Genomic DNA, 14585 nt, shown 5'->3' with positions numbered 1-14585 from the left:
ATAACTTTAAGCTGGAGCTGGTTCAAAAGGGACTAAGTCGCCTCAGTGTACACACTAAATATTTGCTATGAAATCACTTACCACTCCTAACGTTTCTTTGGTCCAAATCACAGAGGTGATATTAAGGTATGCTGGGCCTGCGGTGATCCGGCTGGTCAAAACAACGGTATTGCCAATAGAGACCTGCTGTATTCTCGGCATCTCTAACTCAAATTCTTGTGATACCACATCTGCAAAAGACAACAGAAACTTTTTTTTGAATTCAGACAAACAAATTAAGAGCAGGCTTAGTACACTGCAAAAGGCGAAGAATGTAATCTTAACACAACATAACCATCAGTGCTCTCAACATCTGTCAGGATATTGTATATTCATTCAAGTCCCATCTTACTTTTCTAATATTCAGCAGATACAGGCCGAGATTGTCCAGCCTTTCCATAAGACTATAAGACATAGGAGCAGAATTAGGCCATCTGGCCTATTGAGTCTACTCCACCATTCAATCATGGCTGATTCTTTTTTCTATCTCCTCCTCAACCCCAGTACCCGGCCTTCTCCCCATAACCTTTGATGCCATGTCCAATCAAGAACCTATCAATCTCTGCCTTAAGTACACCCAACGACCTGGCCTCCACAGCTGCATGTGGCAACAAATTCCACAAATTCACCACCCTTTGGCTAAAGAAATTTCTCTGCATCTCTGTTTTGAAAGAGTGCCCCTCTATCCTGAGGCTGTGCCCTCTTGTCCTAGACTCTCCCACCATGGAAAACATCCTTTCCACATCTACTCTGCCTAGGCCTTTCAACAGTCGAAAGGTTTCAATGAGATCCCCCCTCATCCTTCTGAATTCATTAAGGCAACCAGACTATTTCATGGATGTGTCAGTGAACCTTTGCACTGCTTCCATGAACATTTTTCTTGAAATGAAGACACCAACAATGCACATTTAACTCAAGAATAGGCCTCATTAATGCTCTTTACAAAAAGAGAATAATCTATGTCTGCTTTCAACTTCCACAACAATAAATAATAACTTTCTATTAGCTTTTAAGTTACTTGCTCTATCTTCAGACTAGCCTAACTTTGTTAGGCAACAAATGGAGACTATTCAGGCTCCACAATGGTACTCAAAAGTGACTTTGGAACACTGTTTCTGAAACACAAGAATGTCAACACAGAAATCATCAAAAACAAGGTTCATACTTTAAAGATCAAACCTGGCGTCAAATCTGTCTAATGCAAACTACAGTGCAGGGGTTTCCAAACTTTTTTTTACGCCATTAACTGAAGGGTCTGTGGGCCCTAGATTGGGAACCCCAGAGACAAGCAAGGGAAAAAAAATTGTCAAATTTCTAAGGAAGGAAAGGATCAATGCTGAAGTTAATTCAATGAGTACCCTTGATAACGATGGTACTAAAGGCGAATAAGACAGTCGGGCTGGGCAACAAATTAAAACTAACTTCAATAAGGAAGGCAACGCTGAGCAATATCCTCTGTTACATCTCAAGACAGTACATTAAGTTGGCCAGAGCTTTGTAGGTTTTTCCTACCCTACGCTCAAATAGATGTGGATGAATTGTCAAAAGGATCTCACAATCAAACACACTGGAGTTTTTGTCCTCATACTAGGTTGTCACACTATCAGATCCTCTCCAAAGCTGAATCGTTATATTTAAAAGGCTGACCTAACCAACCTACAGCCAAGTTGTTGCAAATGGCAGTGTGGTGGAACCTCTTACTGTACCAAAGCCAAAACCATGCTGTTTCAGGCTGACGTGATAACGTAGCAGTTAGCACATTGCTTTACAGTCCCAGTGATCACTAATCGGCGTTCAATTCCCACCGCTGCCTGTAAGGAGTCTCCCCATCACCACAAGGGTTTCCTCCAGGTGCTCCGGTTTCCTCCCACATTCCAAATATATATAGTTAGGCTTAGTGAGTCGTGGATATACTACGGTGGCACCTGAAGTGTGGCACAAACAAAATACATTTCACTGTATGTTTTGATGAGTACATGACAAATAAAACTAATCTTTAATCCAATCCGAATTTCTCAAATGGAAAGTTCTGAGGGAGAATCACTCTGTCTTTTAGTCATGCTCTGACTATGACAGGAATGCCTGATTCAATGTTCAAAGATAAAAGTAGAGAAGTGTTTCATTTCCCTCAATCCTTCTCTGCATTAGCAGAAAGGTGAGACATTTTAGATGGTTACATATAATAAATTACTGAAAATTTATGTTGAAAACACATCCCACTTATAGATCAAGAGGGCAATTTAAACCAAATAGCCCATCAAGGGGAAAAAAAAGCAACATTACAGTAGGAGTTGCTTTAGAGAGAGCTAGAGCCAAAATATTTCTTTTTCTGCTGAAAGTAGTACAATACAATGTAAAAAGGTGTAATTAACTACAGTTAATTAGGCTGCTTCCATTGAAATAAAAAGCATCTCCCCTACATCATTAGCCCTGAACAGAATGAGTTCTGCGATAATGAACGGGAAGAACGAGCACCAAACTGATTCTTTATGTTATAAACAGAAGTGAACAGTTTTCATCTCAAATTCCTGTGGGTAACCCTCAGGGAGCTTTAATACGCCGTGAAAGACAGGAACAGTTCTAGCTTCTTTTGGCTCACACAGCCTTTCCCGTGTCCCTTAATGATGCAACCGCGGTCTTCATTGCTCCCATTCCACCACCACCACATCGCCACCCTCCCTTCACCCTCAACTTACTGCCTGCATTTACAGTCTGACGGCATTCAAGAGCGGTGGAGTTTTCACCATGAACATTTATTTCCCCCAAAAGGCAGCACTAAAGCAAAGGATGAGACCATTATCATGAAAGGAAGATTTGCATTTATATAGGATCTACCAATATGGCAGGATGCAGCACAGCACATGCAACCGATTACTGTACGACCTTGGTGATACCGCATTCATGACCCTGAACTTGACTGCACTGCAAAACTGGTTGCAACCCCCAGCAGTTGTGGAAAGATGCTATAAAAATGCAAATCTTACTTTCATGATCCATGAATAAGCTCTCACCGAATATCACCTTCCCAGTTATTTCATCCACACTTGTGCTACAGGTCTTGAGTATTTTTCTCAATTTTTACCCCCAGAATGACAGCCTTTTTCTATGGTTTGGTCATGTGGAGTCAGAACTTGAAATCCCAATTTCTAATTTTCGTCCATTTCAGATTGTTTTCTCAGTTATCATTGCTTGGCAAAATCAAATGCATTGATGATTAAGAAGTAAATTTAGCAAATAGATTGTGCTTTAATTTCTAAAACAAATAACTGTGCTGAAAATAAATAATATTTGTCCTATTAGCCACCCACATTTAATATAGAAGATAAAACATAGTGCAGAAGAATACAGGCCTTTCAGCCCATGATATTGTGCCAACCTTTTAAATGACTTCAAGATCACCACATAGCCATCCATTTTTCTTTCATCCATGTACCTATTTAAGAGTTGTTCAAATCTCCGTAAAGTATCTACCTCTATCACCAACCCTAGCAGTGAATTCTACATACCCACCACTCTCTGTGTACTAAAGCTTACCACTGCCACCTTCCCCTATATTCTCCAATCACACTAAAATGAGGCCCTCTCATATTAGCCATTGCCACCCTGGGAAAAAGGCACTGGCTGTCTACTCTTTCTATGCCTCTTAAACACCTTGATCAGGTCAGGTATCCTATCATTCTCTTTCACTCTAAAGAGAAAAACTTGTTCAACCTTTCCTCATACGACATGTTCAATAGTCCAGACAACATCCTGGTAAATCTCCTCTGCACCTTCTCTAAAGCTTCCACACCCTTCCTGTAATGAGTCAACAAGAAATGAACACACTACTCCAAGTTACTCAACCAGCTTCCCCACCCCCCCCATCAATATCGCTAATATATTTGGTGTCTGAAAACAAATGTGATGGTACCAAGTGCAATGGCAAAGCCTTGATTTTCTATATAATTTTGTGTCAGCCTGAAGTTATGAAATATGTTGTCAATGGAGATTTATCCAAATTTTTAGTAAGGTCTTAAGATGGCTTTTATCAGCATCAGTAAAAAAATAAAAAATTGGAGTTTATATGTTTTGTTTGATAATCAGAAAATAACCACTACCCAAAGGAGAACTCCATAGCTGCTCGTCTGGAGAATCCAGCAATCGTAACTAACTGCAACTAAACTCAGGAATTTCCCCATTCCGAAAGTGAGTCTCTTTAAAGGAATAGGCTATATTGGTACTTGAATACCATACCAAATTCCACACTTCTGATGAACAATGGGAGGTTAATAGTGATTCCAGATCTTGGCTGCACCTCCATAATATTCATTTTCATTCACAGTCACAGAGCTATACAGCATAGAAACAGGCCCTTTGGCCCTGCCCAGAATTGCCAAAGTGACAACATCAGCTCATTTCATTCGCTTGCATTTGGCCCATATGCCATTGGCACTTGCCTATCCATGTACTGCTCCAAATGCCTTTTAATTCCGTCCATTTCTACCACTTTCTCAAAGCTCATTCATACACTCATCACCTTCTGTGAAAAATTTGCCCCTCTGCTCCCTTTTAGATACTTCCTCTCTTATATTAAATCTGTGCCCTCGAGTTTAAAAGTTCCCCAGCCTAAGAAAAATACTGTGACTACCTACCCTATCAATGCCCTTCTATAAAGTTACCCTTCAGCTTCCTTTGCTAAAGCGAAAAAAGTCCCAGCCTGTCTAATTTCTCCTTATAACTCAAATCCTCTGGTCCTGCAACATCTTTGTGAATTTCCCTGCTCTGTTTCTAAATTAATCACATCCTTCCTATGGCGTGGAATCAAGAATTGCACAAGACATTTCAAATGCAATCAATCTCACTAACATTCTGTACAGCTGAAACACAATGTCCCAATTCTTGAACTCAATAAGTAAAAAGGAATTCAGAATATCTACACGCGCAGCTAGGACCAGATCTAGCAGTCACTAAAAGTAATTAATACCCAATATACCCATTGGAGAGAATTTTCATTTGCTGACTATTAATCATTTGTGTTAGATCAAAGTGGACATGATATAGACCCTACAAGAGATAGTGATGAATTGTGGTCTCAGGTAGAGTAAAATTTTAGAAAATGGAACATGGTTCAGGGCATCTCTCACCCTTATCATCCAGAAAAGAAAATGTGGGAAGGAATTGCACACTCTACCACAATAGAAATGCTGATGTGAAGTTATCTATAAGAGCCTAGTGTACAAGTCATTTTATACCCTAATACTTTGCCCAGATTTTTGCTCTTTATTATTATATTAATAACTGAAACAGTGACTATGTTGTGTGAGTTTTTTGAACCAGTTGTAAGGTTAATAAACAATTCATTCTTTTATTTTTTGTTGGTTCATGGGAACGTTGGCTTCGGCAGATGCTGAGAGGATGCCTTCTACAAATGCTATTCCAAATAAACTGGGAGGGAGAATCAGGGTTTAGAGTCCTATCTGAAACTCCTGGTTCAATTTTGATTTCAGATCCAGCTGTTTGCATCATTGATCAGTCATAAATTTATAGTCTGTTCATAACAAGATAAACTAAGTCTACATGCGTATGCCCTAAAGGGGCTGTATTCCAAAGGGGTAGAAATCACTCAGTTAATTTATCTTATAGAAAAGACAACTTACAGATCACTAGCGATTTTCTGAATTTGGGTCATAATAGACACTATGACAATGAAAACTTTGAAATTATGGAAATTATACAAATCTGTTTGACCCACTCAGCTGAAGCAATGGTTGTTGAAGTTTTTACAGCTTCATGTAAACCTTAAGGCTAGATTATTAATATGTTCTTGTAGTTGTTATTGGAAGGAATTACAGCTCAAGTATCCAAGCAATAAGGATTCATTCCTTTACATCAGAATAATCTTTTCTAATTCAAGCATAAATCAAAGTGAGAACATTTCTTCCAGCCAGCCACTGTATGAAATTTGTGTTATTTTTAATCTTTCCTGACTGAACAAATGGAAATTATTTTTTAACTCCCTTATTCAGATACACCAGAAACCCTGTAATTTTTCATAGATTGTCACTGAAATTTGTTCTTTTTCAGCAGCTGTACAGTGCAGTGCTCAAAAATTATAAGTTACAGTAATAAATACATAAGATTAAATAAATAATGCAAATATAAGGGGAAAAAGTGAGGTAGCATTCATGGTCCATTCAAAAATCTGATGGCAGAAGGAAGTTGCTGTTCCTAAAACATTGAGTGTGCATCTCCAGGCACTTCTATCTTCTCCTTGGTCGTAGCAATGGGAAACAGCCATTTCCTGGATGGTGAGAGTCCTCAATGGTGGATGCCTCCTCCTTTGAGGATGTCCTCGATTATGGAGTGGCTAGTACCCATGATGGAGCCACCTCCATACCGGACAGCGATGCAGCCAGACAGAATGCTCTCTGCTGTACATCTGTAGAAATTTGCTAGACTTTGCGACATTCCAAATTTCCTCAAACTCCTAACAAAACATGTCTGCTGATATGCTTTCTTCAGAACCGCATCAATATGCTGGGCCCGGGACAGAGCTTCAGAGAATTTGAAGCTACTCACCACTGACTCCTCAATGCGGGTTGGTGTGTGTTCTCCTGACTTCCTTTTCCCGAGTCCTTTCATCGCACTGACGTGGAGTGCAAAGTTGTTGTGACCTTACTCGACCAGCTGATCCATCTCACTCCTTTTCACCTCATCACCCTCTGAGATCCTGCCAGCAACAGTTGTATCATCAGCGAATTTACACATGGTACTTGAGCTGTGCCTAGCACACAGCCATGACTGTAGAGAGAGTAGGCCAGTGGGCTAAGCATCAACTTTTGAACACTATATTGGAAGAAATGTATGTAGATTGCGCTCTCAGCAGGGTTATGGATGGTGGGAACAGAATAGCTAAAATGACTGTTTTTTTTTACCCTTTGTGGTTGCAAGGTAACTGCTGGGAACTGTATTACCTTGATGTGCAATAGAAAATCACCAGTAATGCCAATTCGTGTGCATACTAATATATTTTCTGTATTCTCATTGTCACAGAGCTCTACAATCCAAAACAAGCAACAATAAAGACTCGTGTTCAGAATATTCAGATTATTTTCACTGCCAAAAAGAAAAAAAATCAAACATATGGATCGCATAAAATGAAGCCCTTGCTACCTTTGTTGGCAGATTTATATATATATCAAAATTGCTGATGAAAGCACTCTTAATTCCTTCCTGTGTCCCACAAATCGATTTAAATTCAAACAACCCTCTAGAAATAGGACGGCTGACTTAATTTTGCAAGCTTGACGAAGGAGGTTGTGCATCCTGGCTCCCTGATTACACCTGGACGACACAGAAGGAAAATCTATCTGCATATTTCTTTCACAGAGAAGCAGCTGAATAGTTGTGTTTCTCTGTCCATGACTACTTCAGAGATGTTAAATGAAGCTGCTCAATTAACTTAATCGCATTTCTTATTTCAATTAGCAGGCAGGTCTGTGATGAGGTAGTGTGGAACTGACGATATAATTTACAATACCCATGATAGACTGGCCAAAGGACCAGCAAATTTCTATGACATTCATTTTGCCCTACAGTAGCTGTTAAAGTACTTAAGTGGGTTACCACTACCACTAAAGTAATAAACAGAACAACCATATGGATACATAATAAGTTTTCAGCTCAAACCGGCCTCCTCTTAGAATTCAATGTTATTCACAACATTAAAATTAAATACGATGCAACAATGTAGCCTGATGTCCTTTATAGGTATAAACACATGAAAAAGTACAGCAGCAAATCTATTGAATCAAATGTTGAAGTCAGTTTTAAAAGAGTTTACGGATTCCAAATTGCAGCTATCACTGAGCACATTCTGCTTATATGTGACTCATTGACATTAAAAAATATCTAAAAGGGATTAGACTACAAAAATAGAAAAACACCAGTTTAAATTAAACCTCCCTTTCCCTTAAACCAAATCATTTTTGTCGTTGCTTCCTTAAACAGAATTGGCATTTTAAGCTCCGAAATATGATACAACAACATTTTTTTATTTACGTAGATTGGTTTGAGCTCTTAGCAAAATAAGGCGGTATCATCTAGGTTTCTTTCTGTCTGGGTTTCATCCATGCCCCACTCTTGATATTCTGCTCTGTTTAATAAAGCAGTCTGACCAATATCCTTGTTTGTACATGATCTCTATTTAATAAGAATTGCAAGGATTTATACCTTAGTCCTCTCCATTTCGAAACAAAAGTGAGCAGATATGGACCTCAGGAGGACTGGTTTACAGGTTTTTACAGGAAACAATTACCTTGAAGGATATACCACCCAACTTGACGAGGCCATTTTTAAGTCACAACCTCAGACAAATCTTGTGTGGCAAAGCTTTTTTTTTGTGCCCTTAAATTGATGGCAAGCAGAATTGGTGCACCAAATTTCAATTAATTCGCAATTGAGACAGACTCAACTAGAACAGCCCTTTCCAAACCCCAGTGCCAGCAATGGTAAAACAAATCAGCAAGATTTAGTGGGAATTAAATAACTGATGCAACATAACCAGCAGAGAAGATGTACAGATATAGATGGGATAAGGCCCCATGTCTTTTAATTGAACTGGAATAGTCAAGGAATCACAATAACGCAGTAACTGGTTTGTTGTGTCTGTTCCAGCTTTTTGCAGAGCCATCACTCAATCCTGTTCATAGAGTCATAGAGCACTACAGCATCGAAACAGGCCCTTTGACTGATCTGGTCTTCTGTCTATTTCTACCCATCTGCATCTGGACCATATCCTTCCAAACCCCTCCCATTCATGTGCCTATCCAAACATCTCTTAAAGGTTATAATTGAACAAACTTCTACTGCCAGTTTGTTCCACACTCATATCAACATCTGAGTGAAGTTTCCTCTCAGATTATACTTAAATATTTTACCTTTCACCCTTAACCTATGATCTCCAGTTCTAGTATCAGCCAACCTCAGAGGAAAAAGCCTGATTGCATTTACCCTATCTATACCCTCAATTTTGTCTACCTCAATCAAATCTCCCCTGGTTCTCCTATGTTCCCGGGATCAAGTCCTAACCTATTCAACCTTATAACTGAGATCCTAAAGTCCTGACACCATTCCTTATAAATTTTATCTGCACTGTTTCAAGCATATTGATACCTCTCCTGTAGATAACTGCTCAGACCCGCACACAATACTCTAGATTTGGTCTCGCCAATGTCTTATAAAACTTCAACGTAACATCCCAACTCCTGTACTCAGTGCCCAGATCAATGAAGGTCAATGTGCCAAAAGTTCTCTTTACAGCCCTATCCGCATGTGACGCCACTTTCAAGGAATTACGGATCTGTATTTCCAGATCCATTTGCTTTACTGTACACTTCAGAGCCCTACCATTACTTCCCAAGTCCTACCCTGGTTTGTCCTTCCAAAGAGCAACGCCTCACTTGTCTGCATCAAGTTCTATCTGCAATTTTTATCCTATTTTCTCAGCATGTCAAGATTACCCTGCAAGCTTTGGCAGCCTTCCTCGCTGTCCACTACACTCCCAATCTCGATGTTATTCACAAATTTGCTGATCCCGTTTTCTACATTGTCTCCTAAATCACTTATTAATGATTTAGTCAAGGAATTAGATGATTTAGATGATAAACAACAATGGACCCAGCACCAATCCCTCACCACACCACTAGTCACAGGCCTTCAGTCAGAGATTAACAGAGAAAATAATTCAGTCTTCCCCAACCGGAAGCCCTGGATGAACCATGAGATCCAAAATCTGCTGAGGGCCAGATCAACCATCAGGCTTTTGAACCAATGGAGATAACTTCACTTCCTCCATCATTGAAATGTTCCCACAACCTATGGACACATTTTCATGGACTCCTCACCTCTTCTTCTTGATATTCATTGCTTGTTTGTTTGTTTGTTTATTTATTTATTTTTCTTTTGTATTTGCACACTTTCTTGTCTTTTACACATTGGCTGTTTGCCTGTCCTACTTCATGCTGTATCTCAATAAATAAAATAAATAAACAACCCCCCCCTCCCATTCACTGCACTGCTTCCCTTTCCATAGAAACATATGGAACATGTTTTCCATGGTAATGACTAATATAAAATTCTTGTTAATTATTCCAGCCATGTCCTCCACTTCAATTGCCCCAAACCTCCCACAACCACTGTTGCCTCTAAGCTGCACAGTAACAGACATGCCCCTGTGCACATAGCCTTTCTTGCCACACAGCTGGAATTTTCTTTTATGTAATGTTATATTAAAGTGGCACGCAGTTTTCTGACTGTGTGAAAATTTCCTGTTCAAGCCAGATGATGGGACAACTCCAGAAAGAATAGCTCAGATCCTGGGCCCTCCACAGGATCTGCACAGCTGTTAAAAAAAAATTGAGGCAATATTGCCCACATCTCATACAGCTTTTATATAAACCCAAACTACTTTCACATTCTGTCTTTGCCAGTCTTACTTTCCTTACCAGCTCCCCGCTCAGCTGGTTCCGTTTGTCCAAGGTCTAATTTAGATTATTCTTCTTGCCTGTATTACTTACCTATTTTGTTTCTTTTTACTATGTTCACCATCACTTTACAGTGCAACATGTAGGGCCTATTAACTTAGTTCTGCTGTCTGGGTTGATAAACCATCCTAATACAAAATTAAAATCTTTAAACCAATGCAATCCAATATAACGATTCCAATTACTTTGCACTTGTCCCACCTGAGGTTTCACACTTCATCTACTGTTTGACAAAATTGGAAAATAAATAATTTCCCTGCATCCCACCAAAAAAATTGATCCTAGTGGAAACTGATTACCAGAAGCAAAAAAGGTCTTGGCCCAAAACCTCAACTGTTTGTTCATTTCCCACCTATTGAGTTCCTCCAGCATTTTGTATGCGACACTTCCAGAATGCTAAGAATAAAGTCCGAGGGCATTTGGTTCAACCACCAGGGGGCAGCATTGTGCAATTGATGTAAAATGTCATATTACCAAGGGAGTGTCACTTGGTTAATGTGACCATAGAAGGCACTTATATATAATACAAAGGGATATATACAAATATTTCAAAAAATAGAAGGGGGGTAGTGCTAGAGGCGAGTGTAACTACACCAGGCATATAAAATGTAACCCACAACTGCACTGCAAAGTCCTCTCAAGTTCTCTGTTAGAATAAGTAATCCAATGCTCATGTTCTCTCCCAAGACAACAACTCCCGCATGAAGGCTGTAAATGCATCCAGTCTACTTTTTTGGAGAGGTCATACACACGTCACCAATATGAGAGTCCCAAATAGACTCTCTGTTCTGTGCTCTATTGTGGGAGTCAGCTGAAGAGATTCAAATATATGGTGAAAGCTTCCTTGAATAAACCAGTAACGTCCTCACTGACTGTTGGAAATCCCTAACCCATACACTGCTCTAAATGGAAAGGAGTACTGAGGATGGGATTAAGTTCCTCGAGTTCATACATTGGGGGCCCTCCATGAAGGATAGAGCCACCTCACAAACTTCCAACTCCTCACATCCTCAGGTACCTCCTCTCCCTCCCATGGAACTCTCTGGTTCCCATTGGCCTAATCAATCATCTCAGAACCTACAAACCCAGAATGGAAGCAAGTTACCTTTGGTCCAAGTATGTGCCAAAGAAGTAATGTAAAAATTTAAGTACAATACAAGAGAAACTAAAACATAATTAATAAACAAACACCAACAAAACTACACCTACAAAGCCAAATAATAACAATAGAGTTGGAAGGGACTAACTAATCTGTTTTCTGATTGGCTGATAGCACATATATGGTTTGTTCATCTGGAACTGTATTTATAATCATGATCTTTGAACTACTATATCAATATTGACATTGTGGAAAACAAGAAAGGGAAAAGCTATCAGGACAGACCACAATAATGATTTCACTTTGTGTGGCATTTTGTAATACACGATATATATGGGTTCCGAGCAAATAACCTGCGCTTATCTGAATGTTTCTGTACAATGCTGGGTGCAGTTTCCATACAAGTATATGTCCAAAAAAGTGCTGCAAGCTTCTGCATTCTTCGTCTTTCTATTCAAACCTAATCTGTGATCAGCCTCCAGTTCAAGATCTTCAAGTGTTGTGACGAAATTAAATGAAGAGAGAGCTCAATGGCTTGAGAACAGATCGCATTAACTGGCAAAGAAACCATTAGGATAAATTATTTATGTAGAATTTTGTTGCGAACCACACTGTTTGCCGGAAAAAGCAGGAATCAGAATCATAAAACACCATCAAGAAGAAATCTACAAAATAATTGAAAGAAAATTTACAAGGCAATGGAGAGAGAACGGTGCAAGTTGTGCCTATCAGTGGCAAGAAGGCTGAATGCAGTTGTTCCATATTGTGTGGTAAAGTGATTTTGTTTTAAAAGGTACAGTATTGATATTAGTGATGTATCTGTCACTAGAAAGGCTGGAATTAATTAATTACTTTAGCAATACAGCAAAGAGTAGGCTCGTTGAGCCACGCTGCCTCGGCAACCCCCGCCAACACTGATTAACCCTAATCTAAGCACTGGTGAACTCACAATGACCAACTAACCTACCTGGTATGTCTTTGGACTGTGGGAGGAAATCCACACATTCCACGAGGAGGACGAACAGAGACTCCTTACAGACAGTGCTGGAACTGAGCTCTGAACTCTGATGCCCTGAGCTGTAATATTGTTGCACTAACCACTATGCTACCATGGCATACAGTGCTCTCTGTCACTAGGTGTCTTTGAATGAGTACAGGTGAGCTGCCTTCCTCCACTGCTGTAGTCCTTTTGATAAAGGTGCTGGATGGGAAGTCTGGAATTTAGATTCAGTGACAGTGATGTCCTTCCAATTAGTGTATGACTTGGAGGTAAACCTGTAGGCAAGATGGCAGCTTCTACAGGGTCAATCAAAGTTGTTGTTATATTTTTTATATGATCGCAAGACCCTGCTAAGCATTAAGAGTTTAAAGTACTGCAGGTCTAACACACCAGTGAGTTGCTTATTGGTGGACAAATTGAAGGAGCTGGACTTGTTGCGGGCCGTGATGCTGCCTACGTCGGAGATTCGGGGTCAGTGCAGTCTGACAGTGCGGGATCATCTTAGTCGCTTTTCTTGTGATTGTAAGACCCTGTTAGACATTGGTGGCGTGGAATGCTGGAAGTCCAATTCATTGGTTTATTAGTGAGTGGTGGGGGAGCTACGTGACCTCAGTTGTAGAGAGAACTAGGCCTCAAGCCGCAGCGACACCTGTTTTCAGCCGCCCAAGGTGGGGGAACTGCCGAGATGTGTGCTCCACCAGAGTACTGGAAGCCATGTGGCACGGCATCCATGCTGGAGTTGAGTGTTCCGCCAGAGTGCCAGTTGTAGGATGGTGTGGTGTTTTGATGGCGCTGGTGTTGGCCCCCCAATGCTCACTCATCAGAAGACAAGCTGTATTGTGTTCGACTGCAGACTGCTGCAACATTCATGGACTTTTCTTTATGTGACTGTATTTTGCTACTATCTTACCTGTGCAATATGTGCCTTGTGCTGTGTATGACTTTTGGTATTGTGTTTAGGACCTTGGCCCCAGAGCCCAGGAGTAACACTGCTTCATTTGGCTGTATTAATGGATATTCATGTATGGTTGAATGACAATTAAGCTTGAACTTGAATGTAATCCTGTTCCTATATGTTCACAGCCCTAATCCTTCTTGCTGACAGAGGTCAACAGTTTGAAATGTACTGTCAGAATAATCTAGGCAAACAAGATGTATTTTCTAAATGACAAACACTACATTACCCACTATAGCTACAGTTCATGGGGGTGTGGTGTAGAAGGAATATTCTACAGAGAAGTAGAAAGGCAAATCAGGTTGTTTTGACAGCGGCACAGCAAGCTTCTTGAGTGTGGTTGGATAAATCTTCATGTAAGCATTATTTCCTGGTCGACTAATTATGCATGGTTTCGTGGGAAGTAAGTCACTTGCCACAGGATACTCAATCTCCGACCTATTCTTATGGCTCTGGTGTTTATGTAGCTGGTCTCATTGTATTCTGTGATGAATACTCACTATCCAGGTCCAGGAGGATTTTTTTTAACCAAGCTCAACTTCCTACCATAGCAGCTGACACCTCTAGAGATCAAAATGTTGTTAACAAGAGTTAGGAAGTTAAACTTCCAACCAATATTTTTTGTTTAGCTTCTCGTCATAAATGGGAAGCAGTCTTCAATTCTTGATGTAAATTGCAAGCAATAAATCAGTCTGAAGTTAAAAGAGCAGCCTTGCAAACAAACAGCACTGTCAATAGAACACAGGATGCTGGCCCACTACATAGGCTGTCTTCTCAAGAGATGTAGTGCAAGACAATGGGGTTGTGTTCTGTAGACTTCTCTGTTCCTGGGCATTGGAGTTTCTATAGCAAGCCAGGATGCAACCAGGCAGGATACCCTTCACCACGTACATAGTCATAGAGTTATAGAACACTAGAGCACAGAAATAGCCCCTTTGGCTCATCAGTTTGTCCCAAACTATTACACTG

The 14585-nt window shown here is 40.1% G+C and overlaps 1 protein-coding gene across 3 annotated transcripts in view; it reads right to left on the bottom strand.

Annotated features, from left to right (window-relative positions):
• Positions 1-14585, bottom strand: part of LOC132385262 (endothelial cell-selective adhesion molecule-like) — a 121963-nt gene that overhangs the window by 28786 nt on the left and 78592 nt on the right. For all 3 annotated transcript variants that reach the window (XM_059957280.1, XM_059957279.1, XM_059957281.1), the window contains exon 2: positions 82-230. In XM_059957280.1, the coding sequence (XP_059813263.1) occupies positions 82-230 (149 nt within the window). The remainder of the gene's footprint in view (positions 1-81; positions 231-14585) is intronic.

The sequence above is a fragment of the Hypanus sabinus genome, chromosome X2 (assembly GCF_030144855.1).
Source record: "Hypanus sabinus isolate sHypSab1 chromosome X2, sHypSab1.hap1, whole genome shotgun sequence".
Classification (NCBI taxonomy): Eukaryota; Metazoa; Chordata; class Chondrichthyes; order Myliobatiformes; family Dasyatidae; genus Hypanus; species Hypanus sabinus.
Note: the sequence above shows the minus strand (reverse complement) of the source record. Positions and strands in the feature narration are given on the sequence as shown.